The sequence below is a fragment of the Rutilus rutilus genome, assembly GCF_951802725.1.
Source record: "Rutilus rutilus genome assembly, chromosome: 1".
Taxonomy (NCBI): Eukaryota; Metazoa; Chordata; class Actinopteri; order Cypriniformes; family Leuciscidae; genus Rutilus; species Rutilus rutilus.
The window spans coordinates 48,998,188-49,022,179 of NC_140209.1; the positions used below are offsets into that span (position 1 = coordinate 48,998,188).

Sequence of the window (23,992 nt, forward strand, 5' to 3'; positions counted from 1 at the left end):
AGTGGCTTTGGGAATCTACCATCTTGATAAGGGTAACGTTTATTATGAAATGTTGTAAATAATAACAATTGATGGATACATTACACAACGTTAAGGTTTGGCATAAATTGCAACAATGCTACATTAAAAAGAGTACTATTTTCAATAGAAGAGATGCATTCCTACATTTCATGGTACATGTCAGCTTGTTGACTGAGTCATAATTTTTTTTTTTTTCAAATAATCTAAAACATAATTTTGGCTGTCGTTTTTGCTTTATGCAAATGAAAATCCCAAGCAAAATACAACAATTTTATCGTGTCATCACTATGGGAAAAGCCAGTGTTACAGTCTATTGTAATTATTATATGAAATGCACTATGTATTAAAATGGATAGAATACTTTAAAGTTGCAAGAATTTAATATATGTATAAGAGATTCTGGATCAGGATTGCAGAAAGAAGTCAAGTCAAATCAATTCTCATTTATTTATATAGTGCTTTATACAGTACCAATACCGATCATATCAAAGTGGCTTCACATTAATAAACAGAAAAATAAATAACAGTGCTAATGTTGTAAAATTCATCAATTACGAAACAACTTTAATTTCAGAGAACAGTGTCATTATCCAGCTTAATACAATCTTGTTTTAATTCACTTCAAATGCTGCAGTGGTCATACATCATGAGACAAACTAAATTCAGCTGTAAAGTAGCACAGTCTCTTTATTCAGCTCAACTAAGTTCAATGTTGATTCAGTTCAGTTCAATAACAGTGTTAATGATAGTGTCATTAGCTTAATTCAGTTCAATTTTGTTCTCATCCAATAATGTCAGTGCAGTTAAAATGATAATACCAAATATGTGTATTAAACCTCCCTAAATGTATTAAAGTCCCTCTGTGGTGAAAATCAAGTTGTTAATGTTGTTTATATGTGTTGTTTTTAATATGCTTTAAGACAAACCATGTGCAAATTCATAAGTCTCAAAAACGGGGGTTTGAAATCGCTACTGTTTCTAAAGTCACAAACTTTAAGACTTTAAGAAAGGCATTCCATGAGTAATATTCATACAACCTTTAAGAGCAAATGTATTTTGGTGGGGTACAATCTGTTCAATAAACTGAAGTCAGTGGAATGACTAATGCTGTTATTAGGCTACACTGATATGTTACACTGATATACGACTGAACTCTGCAATGAAGGTGTCAACGTGAAGTAAATTTTTAACCATCTTAAATTGATTAGTTACTAATGAGTATGATTTCCATCTTTATAACTTTTGAGTTATATATTTTATCCAAAAATAAATATTGGGGACATAAAAATGCACTGCACTGAGGCCATGGTTCATAAATATGATGTAATCAGTGAACAAATTTTCATTACCACCGAAAAAAAACAAAAAAACAAAAACAAAGTAATCTAATAAATAACAGTGCCACTGAATGATGTCTCTGCAGTTATGACTATTTTAGTAAGAGAAAAGAGGATCTTTTCAGAAACAGACTGTGGATGTAATTGAGGAATAAACAACAGAATTCATACAAACATATACAGTATATGACATTAAATGATCATATTTTGTTTCCATTGTTGTCTCTTCACTGTACAATGGTGTAGTGTTTATTCCAGAATATAAGGAAGCTTGTTTCTGCCACATAAAACAAAAACAAAAAAGGTAGCTCATAACTGCCACCTTTTATCTCACAATTTCGTTTTACATTTTTTTCTCAGAATTAAGGGAATGTTTTCCTTTGAAAGAAACAGTTTAAAACTATCACTGAGCGAGCAGTCAACATCGACAACATTTTAGTAAAATATATGAAAATGACACTCAGACAGGCACAGAAATAGTAATAATAACAATAAAAGTACACTCTTAAAAAATGGTTCTTTAAAGGTTCTTTACACGCAGTAACAGTTCTATTTAGAACCATAATCGTCCTGAAGAACACTTTATATGCTGCAGCTCAAATGGTTATTTGTGTTAAAGTGTAGGGTTCTGCATTCCCGCATTTTTGTTTTTCAAATCTGTAACTGTCAAATCCTCATTACTGATTTTCTGGAGCTCAGCTATACAACTACACAGACTGTCAACACACTCTCAACAGGTAAATTATTTCTTTCCAGTTTCCAATGTCTATAAATGTTCATTTTAAAAATTGTAACTGGTTTCCAACCAATCATGTCTTTTTTTAGTTTAGCAGAACATGTAAGTGTGAGCAGCTCTGTTCAGTTAATCGTCTTCTCTTCTCCACTAAGTCATATTGTTAGATTTTTTTTTTTTTATTATTACTTTATGCCTAAACATACCCAGTCACAAAAAAAATAACACATTAAAGCTATCCCATGACTTTGTCACATTTTTTTTTTTTTTTTTTTTTCACATGGTAAAGGGCTCACATAGGCTATACTGTCCATTTTTGCTAATTTTGGTCTCCATAAACATAACGTTTGTTAGCTTACTTAATTAAATGGAAGAGACACTGTAACTAAACTCAAATGTGTATTTCAGATGCGTTTTCTTTACATATTTTGTTCTACTGTTCTTTCTCTCCTTCTTTCATCCTCTTTGCCCTAATGAACTCACAAGAAACACTTTTATCTTTTATCTTTGAAACACAACCCAAATATGTTCTTTGCATGGATATACATAACTTTATGGGTTAAGTAAGATTTGTTGTTTTCCTAAACTGATCAAAAGAGTAAATACATGTATAATGTTACACACGATTTCTATTCCAAATAAATGCTGTAGGCTACTTTTGAATTTTCTATTCATTAAAAAAATCCGTAAATAGCCTATATAAATCAAATTAGACACTTGGCATAATGTGTAAACGTGTAAAGCGACTTTGAACTGAAAGGTGTAATCCATAAGTAATCCATAAAAATTGTAAAAGTGTACGGGGCGTGTATACAGAATAAAGGCATCTGAAAAAAGATGAGTCAGAGACTCATGGGGGCTGAGAACTCTTGAAGAACACGACAGCATCTGATTTACTGTACATCACATTAGAGAGCTGAGATTAGAGCAAACTGCAGTCAGAACACAGAACAGAGCAAGTATGAAGTTGAACACAGCTTTGAGTGTTGTTGCTGGAACCATACTTCTCAACATAGCAGGTACGATCTTACTAAAGTCTAAGTGGAAGTTTAATTGTTTGAATTGTTTAATAATGACAAGCCAATTGAATTCTGTTGCTAAGGAACTTTGTTACGCTCTCTCTCTCTCTCTCTCTCTCTCTCTCTCTCTCTCTCTCTCTCTCTCTCTCTCTCTCCCACACACACACATTTTCACGTCTTGAAATTGCACAGTTATATAGTTCCATAGTTTTTTTCTGATCGCAGTTGTAGCCTATGTAATTTTCTAGCGGAAAATGGAAAGTGAAATTAAGAAAGATCACAGCCTTGATCAACATGTATTTTAAAGTAGGCTAGATTAATATGTAGATGGTGTAGACTTTTTTAATATTGTGAATAAACTATAAGTATTTATTTTTCCATGTAGACTATGTTAAACAAATAAAAATAAAACCATCTGTAATACTGTAGCCACTAGATGTCTGTATATACTTTTATATAAATATATATACAGGGCTGTGTAAAACTTTCATGATGTGGTGCTTGGATTACATTACTGAATACTTTTTTTTATGAAGTAACTTGTAACTTTAAAGGAATACATTTTAAAAGTAACCCTCCCAACAATGTTGAGATGTTTGTGGAAATAAACATTGTGCTTTTCACATGAATTTCTTTACAAATGTAACATTTATTTATAGGCTGTAGCCTACTATTTTAATTGAGTTTAATGCATATGAACTCTCAGGATCTCAGGATGAATTTGTCTGAGTAAACGTTCTGAGTGTATAGGAATATAACTGGAATGTATGGCGACTTTGAATAAGCTAAATTGTTTAAAAAAGTGGAAAGCAGAGATGTATATAGCCTATTAGGCGTATATACTAAGCCGAAATTTTAGCTTAAAAGCATATTTTACGTGCACGAGAAACGGCGCTGTGATAAACTGTAATAATATGTTCAATATTCATAAAAAATATGATTTTGTGCTGATTGCCCCATAGCCCATAAGAATAGAATGGGTTCATAAAAATATATTGGTACAGTAAAAACTGTTCACAATTTGGATTTCATCAGACCCCGCATTTAAAGCCCTTGGGTCATTCAACTCTAGCGCTTAAAAAGTCAAAGACAAAGGCTATTATTTGAATGCAGCCTCATCATGTGCACATAGGACCATTTTCGTTTTGTTGTGGAGATATCGTTGTGTTGTTAACTTATGTAGCAATGTCTTCCCCCAAAATAACTATTTATTTCTTAAGGTGAAGAACATTTTAATAATCTAAAGAACCAATTCCCACTATAGCCTAAAGAACCACTTGTGCAATGTAAAGTTTCCATGGATGTTAAATGCCATTAAAGAACCTTTACTATTTTTAAGGGTGTAGCTTGATTGTTGAATGGCTATTTGTCTAAAATCAATTAAGATTCAATAGTATTAAAGCATAATTATATATTTTTTCCTCTATTTTTATTCCAAAGACAAATGCTATTGTTTGTAAGAGATCACATTTTTTACATTTTCAATCCCTCCCCAACCAACCCAGAACAAACTGCCTTAGACAATGTTAATTAACATAAAATGTTACATTTTATGTAAAATGGTACATAAAAATAAATTAAATGATTAAATCAAATAATAATAATAATGACACAGCAAAATAAAATAAAAATAAATAAATCCAATAATTAAATAATGACAGTGTTAATGTAAAATAAATAAATAAAAAAAAAAAAAAAAAAGGATAGAGAGAAAAATAGTTGGATACCACAATCAAATGTCAATGATACAACAGTTAACAACATAAACCCTACATATTTACATATGTAAAGGTACCTAGCATCAACCACCACAATAATACCATTATAGAGAGGTGTGTAGAAAAGAAAATACAATACAATATCAATGTAAATTCCATTTCTCCAGGAAGTACATTTATGGCAGAAAAATATGATAAGGGCTGCCAGACATAAGATAATTTATGAGAACCTCTAATTGCCTATAAGGGTGGCAATAAGGCCAATAAGGATGGCAATATAATTGTCACAAAGGCAATAATGTTTAACTGTCTTTGAGTCAGACTCGTTTCATCACCTGGAGTACCAAATCTAGCAAATTCAGCACATGACTTCAGTTGTACTTCACATTTATGTTTAGAAAGTGTATCAAATATGGCTGACCAGTAAATAGTAAGAGTGGGGCACATCCAAAACATGTGAGTAAGATCTGCTTCTCCAGTGTGACATCTTATACAGGTCTTATACAGGAAAGTAGGATTAAAAGAACACTGTAAAAAATAAAATCGTAAAAAACAGGTCAATGACTGTCAGCTGCGGCTGCCAAACAAAAACCGTAAAAATAAAGTAAAATATCCTAAATAAGTGCAAAAAACTTTTACAGAAATTTTCCTTCAATGTTTTACAGAAAAACACTGTTATTTTACAGCTATTTCCTGAATTATTACGATCAAACATCCCATAAAAAAACAGTCAAATGACTGTCAGCAATGGCTGCCATACAAAACCCGTAAAATTAATGTAAAATATCCTAATTTAAATAATTGCAAAGTACTTTTACAGAAAACTTCATAAATCTTTTTTAACAGAAACACACAGTTAAAACACAGTTATTTCACATTTATTTTCTGATTTTTTTACTGAAAAACATGCAGTTAATTATATGCATGATTTGCTGTGACTATACGTCACATCAGCAACTACACCGTGACCGTCTGTTAAATAAAGCAACATGCAGCATATCATCAGTGTTTCTCTGCTCATCCTGAACTGAAGCTCAGGCTCTACTCTTCAACACAATGGTGACACACGAAACACACCATACAGAAACACTTTAAACACCATCAGAACATTAAACACTACCAGATCTCTCAGGATCTCAGCATCTTCACTTATTACAATCCAGACTTTATTTATTTCATACTAACATTCTTATTGAGAATTAACAGAGGTTTAGAAGTTGAAGCTTTATTGAAAAGAATAAAGTTTGATGTCACCATGATGGAGATCAGTGTTTGCTTTAGTTGGGCTCTTGAACTTTTAGTTTAACTTTAATGTTTCTCTGGCTGCATTAGCTGTGTGTCTCTGATGCATATTAGTAATTGTAGCAATCCAAGAGAAACTCAGATCAGATGATGTTGGTCACTTTTTTGTGATAATAGTCATCATGTAGTGTGCTGCTTTATTAATACTACCTGAAATGAAATTTCTGATTAAGTTGTTAAATATTAGTTGTTCATTTAGCATGACAAAACTGCTATAGAAGATCCTGCAGGGCTGTGATATTCAGATTTTATGAAGTCATTATACAGAAAATGTTTTGACAGGATCATATAGACTCACTCAGACATCAAGAATCAGCGTATGAATCGCAACAATGGTGACAATGAAAAAAAATCTGAATTACTATAAAGTCACAAAAAGGCTTTGTTGGTTGTCACCATTGTTGAGATTCATATGTTGATTCTTGATGTCTCTATACGACAAAAAAAATTAGCCAGCTCAAAACTTTTTCTGTATAATATATATATATATATATATATTTTTTTTTTTTTACTTCAGATTGTTATAATACTGATGCCACAATATTTCAAGGGTTATGTGAAGAATTATGACAATAATTATAGACTTTGTATAAAACTAAACTCAATCTACATACAGTGCTACCCATACTAAAGTTGACTAAAAAGAGGAATAAAAAATCAACTTTTGGAAACTGAACTTAATGCCTTAATTAAAAAAATTAGGAAAAATCCAACCTTTAAGGACACCAATTTTCTTTGTGAATGAATAATGTGATTCGTAAATAAATAAATAAATGTTCTTCCTTAAAATACAGGGTGCATAAGTCTGGACACCCCTATGTGAAATTTCCATAGAGGCAGGCAGATTTTTATTTTTAAAGGCCAGTTACTTCATGGATCCAGGATACTATGCATCCTGATAAAGTTCCCTTGGCCTTTGGAATTAAAATAGCCCCACATCATTACATAGCCGCCACCATACCTAGAGATTGGCATGGTTTTATTTCAGTTAGCCTAATAGCTAGTTTGATTTGCATTGAGAGATGATCTTATGGAAAGTACCCCATGCCAATCTCTAGGTATGGTGAAGGCTATGTGATGATGTGGGGCTATTTTAATTCCAAAGGCCAAGGGAACTTTATCAGGATTCATAGTATCCTAAAAAAAAATTACAAAAAATACTTAAAAATAAAAATCTGCCTGCCTCTATGGGAATTTAACATAGGGGTGTCCAAACTTATGCACCCTGTATTTTAAGGAAGAACATTTATTTATTTACGATACATTATTCATTCACAAAGAAAATTAGTGTCCTTAAAGGTTGGATTTTTCCTAATTTTTTAAATTAAGGCATTAGGTTCAATTTCCAAAAGATGATTTATTATTCCTCTTTTTAGTCAACTTTAGCATGGGTGTCTAAACTTATGCATAGCACTGTATTATGAAATCTAATTCAGAAATTTGACTGACACATCAGTGAATCAGATCATCATATGATGACTATAACATCATCAATGAATGACCAAGATCATCTGATATTTTCTCCAGCATTTATTGCTATAACAAATGTGTATCAAATACACAGTTAAAGCAGCCAGAGAAAAATAAAAGTTATAAATTCAAGGGTCATGAGCCCAACTAAAGCAGACACTGATCTCAATCATGGTGACATCAAATTTTTTTTAAAGTTTTTTACACTTTATTTAAATTAGCATATTTTACTTTAATTTTATGGTTTTTGTTTGGCAGCCGCAGCTGCCAGTCATTTGACCCTTTTTTTACGATTTTTTTACAATGATGGTATTTGACCATAATAATGCAGGAAATACCTGTGAAATAACAGTGCTTTTTCGGTTTATTTAAATTAGAATATTTGACTTTATTTTTAAGGTTTTTGTTTGGCAGCCGTATAGCTGCCAGTCATTTGACCCTTTTTTTACGATTTTTTTTACAATGAAGGTTTATGATCGTGATTATTCAGGAAATACCTGTAAAATAACAGTGTTTTTCAGTTTATTTAATTTAGGATGTTTTACAGTTTTTTGGGGGGGCTGACAGTCATTTGACCATTTTATCATTTAACTGTTTTGTTTCTGTTAAATTACAGATTATATTTGTAATTTTACATACATTTTTATGTAATTTAAGAAAACAGGAAAAATACTGTATTAAAAATACAATCAATTTTCAGTACAAAAAATGTGAATTGCTAGAATTTGTCATTAATGTCACAATACCTAAAATAACAGCTGATTTTTTATTTTACAGATATTATTTGTAATTTTACAGTGTTTTGACTACAATTTAAAATTAAAGAAAATGATCGTCAAAAAATCACAGTTATTTTCTGTAAAATTTGGATTTTTTTTTACAGTGAAGTATAATTATTATTTATGAAGATAAGTTAGAGTCCAAGGTTCAAAGGAACAGTTATAACACTCACACACACACACACACACCCTTACGAAAAAGAAGTTTATTCAAGTGTGCTATTAGTAGGCTATACTTCTTTTAAACTAAAAAATAAGAAAGTATACTTTCAGTCTACTTTTTATATACTTCTCAGAAATATACTTCAAATTCCACTTAAGTATACTTGACTTATACTGACAGAAAAGTCGAAGTATATTTGGCCTATACTTGTTGATCGATATATACTTAAATGTATAATTAAGTATTCTTGGCTTGTACTTGTGTTTACTAGTGTTTGATTGAGTAGCTTATTAAATACTTTTTTAAAAACATAATATTGCACACTGTTGTATAAACTAACATGTTCAGCTTTAGTAACAAACTTTCGGGTGGAATAGCTTATAGAGTAAATAAAATAAGCATGGAAAATAAGTTTATTCAAGTGTTCTATTAGTATACTTCTTTTCAACTAAAAAGAAGAAAGCATACTTTCAGTCTACATTTTATATACTTCTCAAAAATATACTTAATTACACTTAAGTGTAGGCTACTTGGCCTATATTTGTACTCAATCTTTTGATCGAGATATACTTAAAAGTTAAATTACTCAAAGCATACTTGGTTTGTAGTTGTGTTAACTCTTTTGATCGAGTAGCCTATTAAATATACTTTTTTTACATCGTTTTTCATATACAGTCTTATGAAACTTTGTTTGAAAATATTGATTAAAATATTGATATAAAACAGATATGTTTCTAATTCTGCGTATCTGAATTTTTGTGTAAGCTAGTCCACTGGTGTACATAGGAATTTACTTTAATTCAACTTTTCCCCACCATTGACTGAATTTTCCAGCTATCCATGTTTTCACTGGTATACGGTAGGGGGCGCTATGACACATGTTCTTCTAGTACAGAATCTCTGGATCAAAACACAGGAGAAGAAGAAGCTGAAACAAGTGACAGAAGATTGCTCACTCAAATGTAAAATAATGTGATCATCAAACATTAAACAGCTTGTAAATCAAAACTGCTTAATGTTTCCAAATGAAGCGTAACCCATTAAGAGAAAACAACTGAAGCTGTGGGGGTGTCGGACTCGATCTACTCCATCTGTGTTTGATCATCGTTCTGAATCTGATCAAGGCATAGTCTTTGACAAAAATGTGATTTTGTTTAAAATGTTGCCTTTCTTTATGAAACTTACCGACATTCAAGTGTTGATGAAAAAGGATGCATGAAGCTAATAAAAGGTTTTTAAAATTAAAGTAGAGTTAAAGGTATTTTTCAAGTATAAAAAATAACATTTGAACATAGTAGTATAGGCTTACTGCAAGTGCAAAAATTGTATATAAATAGTAAACTATAAGTATAATGTTAAGTTCACTTAAAGAAAACTTGTATAAAACTACTAAACTAGTAGTTTACTGAGAGTACACTAAAAGAGCAAAAATAATACATAAATGGTAAACTATAAGTATGATGTTAAGTTCACTTAAAGAAAACTTGTAGTATAAAACTACTAAACTAGTAGTTTACTGAGAGTACACTAAAAGAAAACTTGTAGTATAAAACTACTAAACTTGTAGTTTACTGAGAGTATACTTCAAAGTTGCTACAAGTATTAAAATAGTAAACTACTAGTATACCCATAAGTTCACTTGCAGTACAAATGAGAAACATAATTATTAACTAGTTGTGCACTTAAAGTTTACTACTGTTACACTTATAGTACACTTAAACATATACTTTTATATACTTCAAGTGGGCCAATTTAGTCCCAAGCGGTATTAAAATAGTACACTTACAAGTTTACTACTAGTACATATTGACATTAGTATACTTACTACATAAAGTATACTTAAAAATATACTTGAACATTACTCAGGTATACTTCATAAAATGAACTTGAAGTATACTTTTTTTTCGTAAGGGCACACACAACCATTTTACGCTTTATTGTCCCCAAGGGGAAATTTGTCTTAATCTCAAGATGCCCACATCCATCCCTCATTCCACGCAGTGTGTCATATTCAATGACTTTACATTCAACAGTCCCACACATACTTAACAACATACCTAAACCATAGGGGTTGCACGACTACTGATTTCTGCTAGTCGATTTCTTATCAAAACAATACTCGAGTTACTCGACTACTCGTGGTTCATGCTACTGTAAATGAAAAGACATGAAATGGCTAGATCTTATCAATAAACATTTATTAATTCATAGCCTAATGCAACAATTACATAAGTAAACTCTCAAAACATTTTTGAACATTTTTAAATTTTCATGTAACAGTCTAAAGCCAAATAAATAGCCGTTCTTGCCTTTCATTTCAGACGTCTGCTTCTAGGGGCCGTTCACATATCGCGTCTTTTCCACGTTCAAGGTCGTTATTTCAAATGTAGGCGCGCGGCGAGCGCGCTCATAATGAAAGCAACATGGTGCGCTAGTTTTTCCAGGCGGGTTTTTCCTTCTCATCTCCAGAAATATATCTAGTAGTAAAGCTAATGCAAGGGCTAGAAATCAATTAATCCTTTGCTGAATGATACTTCTTCGTCGTCATCATGGAGAGCGCAGTTTGGTTGCATAGCAACGACAGACGCCACGGGAGCGCAAGCGCTTGTAGGAGACAGCGGCACGGCCGCGCGCGCTTTCCACACATTTTTAGACGCAATATGTGAACGGCCTCTTTCAGAGTTGGCCAATTACAATATTTTTGGCATTCTTGATGAAATACTTCCACACATCTGACGTGTGGTGTCTGTTGGTGACGTTCGCCATTTTTAATTCATTTATGGTTAATGGACGCTCGAGTAGTCGATTGTTTCCAACAGCGTCGACTAGTGGTTGAAGTAGTCGATCTATCGACTACTCGACTAGTCTATGCAAGCCCTACTAAACCATAACACAATAAAAAATATAAGCATCATAAAAAAATCAGTGTGTTACAGTAACCACTGACAAGTAGATGTGTGCAAGTAGGCCAATAAATACAAATTTCCTAAAAGTGGCTGTAAGACCTGTTTCTAGCACCACTAGCTGCACGCACCAACCAGTGAGTTGAAAGTGTGTATTTATTTCAGCACCTATGTTCATATAAGCAGCATAGTAGTTGAGAGAAGAGTTCGTTGCGGAGCTATTTTGCCACACAGTAAAAATTACATCATAAATCAACACAATCTTTAACAACAAAGCTTTTATGAAGCAGCAAAACACTGGAGCAAAAAAGTTCAAACATGTTGCATTGTGATTAATTGTCATTTTGATTTAAATTTGATTCCATAAATTAGATGTTCATTCAATTTTATGATGATCAGGTTTGTCTTAGTCGCCAGCTCCTGATAACCATTTTATAACTTGGCCATTTTTTAAACAAATACTCGATCCAGTAACCCAGAAATGGCTGTATTTTCTGTATGCTGCCAGTGTAAAAGCACACAAGCCTGCTGCTGTATACGCTGCTACTTAGCACGGTGCGAAACAGGCCTAATTTATCTCACAGGACTAACAAATTCAGTTATACTTTCATGCCATGACAATGAGTCATTTTAACAATGTGGCGATATTATCTTGATTCATGTCAATGGTATGTGCCTCCCAACACATTTATGTAAAAGGTATATTTCTATATAACAGTGAGGCCTCAGGCAGGTAACAAAAAACAGTTCATCGGCTCTGTTTATCTAAATATCTGGTCTCTGTCTCCCTCATAGGTTCTCTCTGCCAGTTAGATGGTAAGTTGTCTTAGTCTTAATGACCATAACACTCTTGTTTCACATACTGTATGTGTATTGATAGGGCATTTTAGTTGAGAATTCCCTCACTTTCTTTCCTATAATCAGTGTGTGGTCAAGCTCCCCTCAACACCAAGATTGTTGGAGGACAGGCTGCAGCGGCAGGGTCTTGGCCGTGGCAAGTCAGCCTTCAAAGTGCCAGCTTTGGTGGCCATTTCTGTGGCGGGAGTCTAATCAATAAAGACTGGGTTTTGTCTGCAGCTCACTGCTTCCAAAGGTATGAAATTGAAGCTTAAAGGGTTAGTTCACCCAAAAATGAAAAATCTGTCATCAATTACTCACTCTTGTGTTGACCCATAAGGCTTTTGTTCATCTTTTAAACACAAATGGAGATATGTTTAATGAATTTTTAGAGATGTTCGTGTCAAGCAAGCATGCTTGAGCTTCCGTTTAAAAACTCTGAGTGCTTTATGTAAGTTTGCTGATTAATAATGTAAAAGCCTAAATTAAATCTGATAATCAAACACTGTAAAAAAATTATGTGATCAATAAGTTTGACGACATATGTTTTAATATCGCTAAGTCATCAAAATAAGTCAAATAAATAATTTTCAACTAAAAAAAAAAAAAAAAAACTCATATTTTAAAGTCAGTTTAATGTAATTTAAGTTGAAATAAACATCCAAGTTAATTGAACTTGAAAATTTAAGGCAGCAAATTTTGCGAAGACTTGAATTAAATCGCTCGATTCATATGGATTTGTTTTACAATCTCTTTATGAATGTTGAATCTTCAGAGTTTTGGGTGAATACTTTCAATGGAGGGACAGAAATCTCTCAGATTTCATTCAAAATATCTTCATTTGTGTTTCAAAGATGAATGAAAGTGTTGTAACAACAATAATTTTCATTGTTGGGTGAACTAACCCTTTATTTACAACTCAAGACACAATTATAAATTGATCAGAGTGGAATTAAAACTGAGTTTGCCTATTCACAGCTCCTCCATGGGTATCATTCGTATCTACCTAGGACGTCGGAGCCAATCGGGCTCAAACCCTTATGAGCAATCCAGGACAGCGATTCGATTAATTAACCATCCTAACTATAACGATCTTAGTAATGACAACGATATAGCACTGCTCCAGCTCTCCTCTTCTGTGACGTTCTCTGATTATATTCAGCCAGTCTGTCTGGCTGCTGCTGGTAGTGCATTTGGTGCAGGTACAGAGAGCTGGGTCACTGGATGGGGCTCGTTACAAGCTGGAAGTGAGTAAATATTTACTTGCAAATACTGTAAAGCTCAACAATTGACTGTAAATGGCTATTAAATGACACTAAAATGGTCCTCTCATCTATGTCACAGGCAGCCAGATTTCTGACATACTGCAGGAGGTGATGATACCAATTGTGAGCAACAGTGACTGTGATAATGCTTATAGAGGAGGCATCACAAGCAATATGATTTGTGCTGGATTGCTAAACCAGGGAGGGAAAGATTCATGTCAGGTATGACATCAATCATTTGAACCTTTTTTAATTTACAAATTACAAAAAAATGACCCAAGCCCAAACATTGAAACTCAAAATACGTCACTCTCACATTTGAAATAGATATTTTACAGTCACTAATATGAATGCAATTAGGACATAGGCTACTGCATCCGACAGTTGCGTCGCTTCACTGCTATTTAAAACACCTATCATGTGGCTTTATGTGATAGTAAACACTAAACAGTCCGTCGAATGTGCACTCCAGAATCTCGACGGAAGTAGAAGATCATCCAGGTACTTTTCACCTGTTTGTCGAATACTTTAAATTCAGACTCTTTTGCAGCAGCATTTTTCACATTCTACATATGGAAGTATGTAATCGGACTCAGCTGTCTCATCTTAGTACAATTTTAGCATTGTTAGAATATAAAATGCGTAAAATATTTCAATACAAGCATTTCAGTCAAATATAATGAATGCAATATGTCTAACCTGCGAAAAGATGACTTTTAAATTACTGCAACCTAGATATGGTTAAACTATAATTTGATTTTGTCCATCGGGAAGTGATCAGATGGTTGTGGTTTCTGGTTTGCTATTGCTGTGATGTCATGTGAGTGAAACGCCACGACAGTAAACACTTTATTAGAGAAGAGAAGAGATGTCGCCCGCGGGAGGAGAGGTTATTTTGAATAAAGATTATGAATATTTTTTAAAAATGCACAGAAAAAAATTATAGTGATTATAATAAACACTGCAATATTCCATAAAAATAAGAATTGTTCATTGTCAATTTTCCATGGTGACTTTAACAGTTAATTGTATATTTTCAGATGTATAAATGTTAAGTGTTTATCTATGCAGGGAGACTCTGGAGGTCCAATGGTCAGTAACGGCTCCCGGTGGATTCAGTCTGGCATTGTGAGTTTTGGTATAGGATGTGCTGATCCCAGATATCCCGGTGTGTACGCCCGAGTGTCTCGGTACCAGGATTGGATCAACTCTTACATGGGCAGCAACCAGCCTGGATTTGTCGAATTTTATTCCAGTGGATTCAGAAGCTCACCTGACCTGCTTTTATTTTCCATTTCTCTCACATTCTCCATTATTCCTTTCATATGCTCCCTATATCTCTCTTCAGAGATTATTTGAATGAAAATTCTCAGGGTTCTTTGATTAAGAGGACAATTGTGCTGTACAAGTTCTCAAAAGAGAGCAGGTATATTGTTATATTGTCATCTATTCTTTTTTTTTATAGATATACTATTCTTGGAAATATACTCCTATTACTGAGGTTTTTTTTTTAACGTTAATAGATTGTGTGAAGTTCAACAAACATGTGCCCTCAGAATGTTTGAATAATGAGGGTACAGTTTATGCCATTTGCAATTTCACTCTCTGAAAATTATGAAAAGGTCTTAATGTTTCAAAAAATTAATTAAAATTAAAAGAATTATAAACATTCCATTTCATCTTGCGTACTATATTTCATTTGGAACTTGCATGTGGAAATGTCAAAAACATGACACAAATTCAGATGCAATTTTACTGCCTGGAAAATTGAGAAATGTTTAATTAAGTATAAAATATTCTTTCTTGGTTCCAAATCAATGATTGTAGCACAACTGAAAATCAACAAGACTCTCTTTTTCAGTGTAGCCCACACTTTCCACATGTAACTCAATTTTGGCCTGTTTAGTCAAAATAATTTTTGGAGCATTTGCTTGTCAGTGTAATGAGGCCAATTATAGGCAGTGGCTCCTTTCCTGACCTCTGATCACGCTTTCCAAACTGGAATAGAATAATGTACACAAGTGTCTGACTTCAACAACAATCTGTGACGTATTTTCTTCCTCTCTGCCATCACTATCACTGCTTCCTGGTCCGTCCAAGCAGGAGACCCAGTGTGGTCACACCGGTAGCACCGCCTTAAGGACTGCCCCGACTGCTTCATTCCTCACTGATGTTCAACTTCTTCATTTCTTACTATGACCTTATTTTCTGATGCACTGCCATCACTATCATCATTACTTTCGGGAAAAGATACAGCTTTTCCTCTCTGTCTTCTATAAAACATACTAACATCAACCTAAAACACAGGCAAAAAGGCTATTATACTGCCGGCCAGTACTGAACAATAGTGCCAGATACACAGAAAACATGTATCCCCTAAAATTACTTTATCACTTAGGCCTATGCATAACACACAGATTATCGGTCTTTGAGTTACTGATTTTACAAAATGTGCATTAAAAATGACCAAAAACTTTTAGAAAACACATTTGATTGTACAATGATTTTTTCCCCTTTTATTTGGTTAATTTTTAGGTCTGACAGAAAGTAACAATAACATAAATATAGTAATATAGTATAAACAATATAGACACATACACACACACACACATATATATATATATATATATATATATATATACAGTGAGGAAAATAAGTATTTGAACACCCTGCTATTTTGCAAGTTCTCCCACTTGGAAATCATGGAGGGGTCTGAAATTGTCATCGTAGGTGCATGTCCACTGTGAGAGACATAATCTAAAAAAAAAAATCCAGAAATCACAATATATGATTTTTTAACTATTTGTATGATACAGCTGCAAATACGTATTTGAACACCTGTCTATCAGCTAGAATTCTGACCCTCAAAGACCTGTTAGTCTGCCTTTAAAATGTCCACCTCCACTCCATTTATTATCCTAAATTAGATGCACCTGTTTGAGGTCGTTAGCTGCATAAAGACACCTGTCCACCCCATACAATCAGTAAGAATCCAACTACTAACATGGCCAAGACCAAAGAGCTGTCCAAAGACACTAGAGACAAAATTGTACAAAAAAAGAAAAAACATTAACGTGCAACAAGTAGGCAACGCGTTGCTGCCTGTTCAATGAGTGCTGAAATCAAATACTCATCATTAAAGTCATTTTGCCTTCATACTTTTGGCATAAAGTTAAATATTTGTCATACCTGACCAGATTATGATAAAAAAAAAATAAAAAAATCACATCAGATAAGGAAGTTGTAGGTTGTGTTGGAATAATTACTTATCTTATTTAGCTGAAGTAAATTAAAAGCAATTCTCACGTATCCTTGCTTGATGAAGAATGAGAGAAGGCCCAACGATCAGTTGAAATTCAAAAGGCTGATTTTCGCGCTTCAGGGCAGTGACAAGTACATGTCCTCCAGTGGTTGTCAAGACACCGTTGGCACAACCTTAAGCAATGGCCCTGAACGGTGGTTCAATGTCAACATTGTGACAACGCTGTAACAACCTTCACCACACTACGTAGTTATAGCAACCTTTTGGCCATGTTGTTAAAACGTTGTTAGAAGGTTGGGTATGCAACGTTCTGTGTTTGCTGGGTAGAGTTGCAAAGGCTACCAGCCTGCAATGTGTTTAAATTAGCAGATTCTGTCAAGATACCAAACAATACTGTAAGGGGTTGGGGTCTTGATTTAAAAAAAAATGGAATTTATCTGCATATCTGCTAAAATTAGGTCCCAATGGAGCCTTGACAGCATGTGACCTAACATGGGCTAATGTCCCATTCACTTCCTTGTCACCAAAAATGTCAAGCAAATGGCTAATAGATTTTAATTTTATTGGTTGAAGGGGATGTCATATGATACTAAACTGTTTTTTTTTTTTTTTTTGGTTCAATATTATTATTGTATTTTAAATGCAATTTTCTCTGCTACATAAATGACGATAGCTACACCATAGAGAAGGGCCAAATTGACAAACGGGACACGCTTTTTTGGACTTAACAGACACGCGCCATTTGGGGAAGTGGGTTGCAATGATTTCCTGCAAGAGACTGATGCCATAGTGGCAAACATAATATCCACACTATATACTCAACCACTCGCATAGCATAGGTATGGAAGCTTGTTTCCGCCACGGAATTAAAAAAATGAAAATATTTTTTTTATCTCACAATTTAGAGAAAAAATTTCAACAAGCTTCCTTAAACTTTCATTATACCTGGCCACCAATAGGCTATTATTGACTGAAGTAAAAAGTGTGACAACTAGCTAACTATTTCACCAATATGTGTTGTAGGCTAATAACATGCGATTGCCATACGAGTTCATAAAATTAGTAAGTAGCTAATGGACTATGTGGAATCAAGTATGAGTCAAAATGGCATTTTGCAACTTAGCAACTCCATTTAAGCATTATAGAAGTATGCAGGTGAGCGGGGTGTGTATACACACTGGCTAGAATTGAAAACAAGGTGTGTCAGAGGTAAATAAATGTAGGGTCCTATTGAATGTGGCAGCACTTGTTTTACATGCCATTAGACACTCAGTGTCTATGCTACTCTCAGTTAAAGAAACAGACAAGAACATGAGGATGACATTGTGTCAAGCTGTGTGTGTTTCAGTGGCCATACTTCTCAACATAGCAGGTAAGATCTAAAATCATAAATGACAGGCCAGATATTAAAATAACTTTGTTTAATTGTAAATTTGTTTCAATTATTTAGGCCTATTATGCATCACAATATAGAACACATTTATTATTTTCTTTGTAACACCTAAAATGAACAGCCTACCAAACAAATGTTCTCTTTGTTAAAAACTAAGAATAGTAGGAATAAAATGACAATATTAAAAGTAAATGGAATTATATATGAACAGTTAGAATTATTTTATAGCATGACTGATGAATTGATTTTAATGTCTAAATGTATTCAATATAGTAAAACAAGCATTATTATTTCTGATGACATACATTTTAAAAATAAATTGGCTGTAATTTTTAAGTGCTGACTGCCAAACTAAAATGCTACAGTTCTCAACTGTGTCTCAATTGCTACGTTTAATAGAATGAAAGCAGGTGTTTGAGTCTATAATCACGAAACAATAACAGTTTTCATGGTAAAGATACTTTTTATGTTGTAAAAACTCAAGCTAAATATGTCACTCACTTAAAAAAAAAAAAAGTTAACTTAAGTAACTCGGTTGCCCTAAAATTTTGAGTTCAGTGATTTCTTTTGAAAAATGTATTTACCAAACAAGAATGACAATCTCTACTGATTATAATTCACTGCAGTTTATGTTACATCATCCATGTTTACATTACAGGACAAAATGATTCATAAGTTTTCCATTTTGGATTGGATGGTAATGAAACTGATATTGTAATGAAATAGTATTAGAAATAGTAAATAATATGGCATTACTGTAGAAATGTTCTGTCTTAATTTTTGTGCTGTGCTAGGTTTTGAAAGGGGTATGGAAATGTTTGTGTCTAAGTGAGTGTAATGATTCCTGTCTGGTGTTTCCCTTGTCTTGTGTGGACTTTAGTTATTTCCTGGTCTGTGTCATGTTTTGTAGTCCTTTGTAGTTTTTCTAGTTTATTAGTATCCCCAGGTGTTTCTGATTAACCATGCCCTCTTGTTATCTTGTTTAGCTTGTTAGTGTCTGTATTTAAACCCTGTGTCTTGTTACAGTGTTTGTGTTCATGATGTTGGGTGTGCGCTGTTCCCTGTGTCTGAGTGTTTGAGTCTGTCTTGTCTTTAGTTTATTTAATAAAAGTACTACTGCTGCATTTGGATCCTGCTTCCTTCTATGTTCCAGCCTGCCTCGTTACAGTGAGAAAAGAGTTCATGTAAATTAAAACATTTCGTGCCAAAGCAATGCTAAATAATCCACAGTTTAGCCTAAAGACTGCTGTTGTGAGTTTTGAAATGGTTTTGAAACCCTATTGAGAAATGTGTCCTAGTGATTGTAAAAACAAATAAATTGTATAACAAAGAAAGAGATTGGTTTAATCAACAAACTCCAAATATTGTTAGATATCTAAGTTTATTTGACAAAAGAAAAAACAAATGACGTAACCTGTAAATGACTCAAAATATGTGTTCCACAGACGGAAGTCTGTCGTAAATGTTTGGCATTCTTGGACAATGTAGAAAGAAAAGAAACCGGTACTCAAACAACCAGTTTTTCAGTTTGGTCAGCATATCTACATCTGCTAATCTCAAACCAGTTCTGACTGAAACACATGCACTGTCAAGAAAAGTAACACACAGAAAACCATTATTCATTTCAAAGTCTCAAAACTGTTTAGCAACTCTAAATATTTGTTATTTCTTTGTTTTTTCTTATTTTAGGATCACTTTGCCAGTTAGACGGTAAGATTCTACACTCTAATGACCAAAAAAAACAAAAAAAACTAAGTTTAATGAATTGGATCATGATTTGTTGATCTCAGGTGATTTAACTCCGACAATCTTCTTTTTTCTCTTTAGTGTGTGGTCAAGCCTTCCTCAACACCAAGATTGTTGGAGGAGAAAATGCAGTTGCGGGGTCTTGGCCCTGGCAAGCAAGCCTCCGTCGAATTTCAACTGCAAGCCATTTCTGTGGCGGGAGTCTAATCAATAAAGACTGGGTTTTGTCTGCAGCTCACTGCTTCCAGAGGTATGATGTATTATATTATGCTTCATATGTAGATCGATAGAGGAATTAAAACCGATATGTTTTCTATTACCAGCATAACCGCATCTAATGTAAAAATCTACCTGGGAAGCCAGTTCCAATCGGGCTCAAACCCTTTTGAGGTCTCCAGGACAGTGACTCGGGTCATCAATCATCCCAGCTATAGCTCATCTACCCAAAACAATGATATAGCACTGCTCCAGCTCTCCTCTTCTGTGACATTCACTGATTATATCAGGCCAGTTTGTCTGGCGGCTGCTGGTAGTACATTTAATGCAGGTACTAAAAGTTGGATCACTGGATGGGGCAAACTCAGCTCTGGAGGTGAGTTCAATCAAATACGTCAACGATTCAAAACTTTGAATAATGTGTCACAAGAAAATTTCCACTGGTTTATGTTATAGCCACCTCTATTCCAAACACACTGCAAGAGGTGCAGATACCAATTGTGAGCAACAGTGATTGTAACACAGCCTATGGAGGCAGCATAACAAGCAACATGATATGCGCTGGAGTAAATGGCAAAGATTCATGTCAGGTACATCAGATTCATGTTAGATATCACTCACTGTCTGTATATACAGTCAAGAGATGTTAACATTAAGTGTTTAACAATGCAGGGAGACTCTGGAGGTCCAATGGTCAGTAAGAACGGCTCCCAGTGGATTCAGTCTGGCATTGTGAGTTTTGGTATAGGATGTGCTGATCCCAGATATCCCGGTGTGTACGCCCGAGTGTCTCAATACCAGGATTGGATCAACTCTTACATGGGCAGCAACCAGCCTGGATTTGTCTCATTCAATTCCTCCAGCTCGGGCTCACACAGTCTCCTCTTATCATCCATCATTCCTCTTACTTTCTCCTTCTATCTGTTTTCTTAAAGACAGAGGCATAATTCTCAGGTTTTTCTGATTACAAGATTTTGGTACGCTTAAAAGTATAAACTATATAAACAGTACAGTAAAGTTTGGGGTTAGTAAAATTTCTTTCTATTCATCGATGAATCCTGAAAAAAAGTATCTTGTTTTCCACAAAAATATTAAGCAGCACAACTGTTTCACATTGATAATGTTGAAAATGTTTCTTGAGCAGCAAATCAATATTAGAATGATATCTGAAGGATCATGAGACACTGAAAACTGGAGTATTGATGCTGAATATTCAGCTTTACCATCACATGAATAAATTAAATTTGACAATTTATTAAAATAGAAAAGTTATTTTAAATGGTAATAATATATCACATTACCATTTTGACTGGGTTTTTGATCAAATAAATGCAGCCTTGATCAGAGACTTCTTTAAAAACACGAAGAAAAAAAAATCTTACTGACCCCAAGCTTTTGTGTATAAGCCACACTTTACTTATATTGTGAGCGACTAGAGAATATTAATTAACATAAAGCAATACAAATGCACAAATGCCACTTCCGTATTTAAATAAAGTATTGTGTATTGAAGAACTATAACCTAATAGTCTATTGTGTCTGTCCTTAATTTTGAAAGCTCAAAACAACCAAACTGCTCTTTGAAATGAACAGGGAAGGGTAGTAGGCTGACACACACACACACACACACACACACACACACACACACACACACACACACACACACACACACACACACACACACAAATGAACAAGGAAGGGTAGTAGGCTAACACACACACACACACACACACACACACACACACACACACATGAACAAGGAAGGGTAGTAGGCTAACACACACACACATAAATGAACAAGCCAAGGAATAGTAGTAGGCTAACACACACACACAAATGAACAAGGAAGAGTAGTAGGCTAACACACACACACACACACACACACACACACACCAATGAACAAGGAAGGGTAGTAGGCTAACACACACACACACACACACACACACACACACACACACACACACACACACAAATGAACAAGGAAGAGTAGTAGGCTAACACACACACACACACACACACACACACACACACACACACACACACACACACAAAAGAACAAGGAAGGGTAGTAGGCTAACACACACACACACAAATGAACAAGGAAGGGTAGTAGGCTAACACACACACACACACACACACACACACACACAGATTTCAATATATGCTTTGTTTGGGTTCACCACTGTGCAAAATTTAGTAAAGGGGCGCCATCTTGTGTTCTGGCCGATGACCTGCAGGCTCAAACAATAGATTTAAAAAATATATATATATATATTGTTACAGAAAATATACAACATTTGTACAAATACATACAATTCCCAACAAATATGAAAACAAATACATATATACGAGTAGTGCATAAGAGAAAACAATTTATGCCAGGGGTGAAAGATTACAAGAGATTAGGCTCAAACATTAGACATTTTTAAGTGAATGCATTTATTGAGTAATGAAAATATTTTCTTGCTTTAGTTTTTATCATTTCACTTCTCAGTCGTAAAGTGCTTTACTTTTTGATGTTTCTTCAGTTACAGGCTGAAACTAAGAAATGCATGTCCAGATTTTTTATAAAATTAACTTTTAATACTTTTTCAAATGCCTTTTATGTAGGCTACACTAATTGAATTGCTTTGTCCTGTTCACTGATCTATATATAATGATATTGTCATTATATAGATCAATGGTCCTGTTATGTAATTCCATCAGAAATAAATTAATTATACAAAATTGTATAGCTAATGACAAATCCAATCAAACAGATAAATAATCACAACCATAAACCTTTCAGTATTTATTTTTGTGAAGATTTAATTTTCACAAGAATTACCACTTTGTGTTCTGGTCACCAAGGAGACATTAATGTGAGTAAAAAGCATGCTTGAGATAAAACATGAGACGTAATGTATGAAGTAAACGAAACAAATAATAACCCACAGTTCCCTTTCAAAAGCTATTAGGGGGAAGAGCGCTATAGGAAGAAAACACCTTTGTTTGACCGGTTGTGAACACGCTATGGCAAACACGCTAAACAATCGAAATGCGCTATAAATAGATGCGTGACAGGTGCGCTCATCAGGTTCCTTTATCTTCAAAACCGCATTGTGGTCGTGTGTGCACGCTAGGGATGGGCAAATTATACAGTGAGGAAAATAAGTATTTGAACACCCTGCTATTTTGCAAGTTCTCCCACTTAGAAATCATGGAGGGGTCTGAAATTGTCATCGTAGGTGCATGTCCACTGTGAGAGACATAATCTAAAAAAAAAAATCCAGAAATCACAATATATGATTTTTTAACTATTTATTTGTATGATACAGCTGCAAATAAGTATTTGAACACCTGTCTATCAGCTAGAATTCTGACCCTCAAAGACCTGTTAGTCTGCCTTTAAAATGTCCACCTCCACTCCATTTATTATCCTAAATTAGATGCACCTGTTTGAGGTCGTTAGCTGCATAAATACACCTGTCCACCCCATACAATCAGTAAGAATCCAACTACTAACATGGCCAAGACCAAAGAGCTGTCCAAAGACACTAGAGACAAAATTGTACACCTCCACAAGGCTGGAAAGGGCTACGGGGAAATGGCTAAGCAGCTTGGTGAAAAAAGGTCCACTGTTGGAGCAATCATTAGAAAATGGAAGAAGCTAAACATGACTGTCAATCTCCCTCGGACTGGGGCTCCATGCAAGATCTCACCTTGTGGGGTCTCAATGATCCTAAGAAAGGTGAGAAATCAGCCCAGAACTACACGGGAGGAGCTGGTCAATGACCTGAAAAGAGCTGGGACCACCGTTTCCAAGGTTACTGTTGGTAATACACTAAG

At 34.2% G+C, this 23,992-nt stretch overlaps 1 protein-coding gene across 1 annotated transcript; it reads left to right on the top strand.

Annotated features, from left to right (window-relative positions):
• The first annotated feature begins 2,970 nt into the window (after window positions 1–2,970).
• Window positions 2,971–21,683, top strand: LOC311304752 (transmembrane protease serine 9-like). Its single transcript, XM_084431989.1, has 12 exons — window positions 2,971–3,110; window positions 12,241–12,261; window positions 12,370–12,538; window positions 13,261–13,529; window positions 13,627–13,769; window positions 14,619–14,901; window positions 18,017–18,181; window positions 19,892–19,912; window positions 20,030–20,198; window positions 20,272–20,540; window positions 20,621–20,754; window positions 20,837–21,683. Exons 1-12 carry the CDS (start codon window positions 3,053–3,055, stop codon window positions 21,095–21,097), a joined length of 1,962 nt encoding a protein of 653 aa, XP_084288115.1. The 5' UTR covers window positions 2,971–3,052; the 3' UTR covers window positions 21,098–21,683.
• The last annotated feature ends 2,309 nt before the right edge of the window (window positions 21,684–23,992 follow it).

Bases quoted from the DNA above. Each gene is read 5' to 3' on its own strand.
- LOC311304752 (XM_084431989.1), top strand. From the start codon at position 3,053: ATGAAGTTGAACACAGCTTTGAGTGTTGTTGCTGGAACCATACTTCTC. The intron at 14,902-18,016 runs TTTGAATGAAAA...AAGGTGTGTCAG, and splicing joins ATATCTCTCTTCAGAGATTA to AGGTAAATAAATGTAGGGTC. The intron at 19,913-20,029 runs GTAAGATTCTAC...TTTTCTCTTTAG, and splicing joins ATCACTTTGCCAGTTAGACG to TGTGTGGTCAAGCCTTCCTC.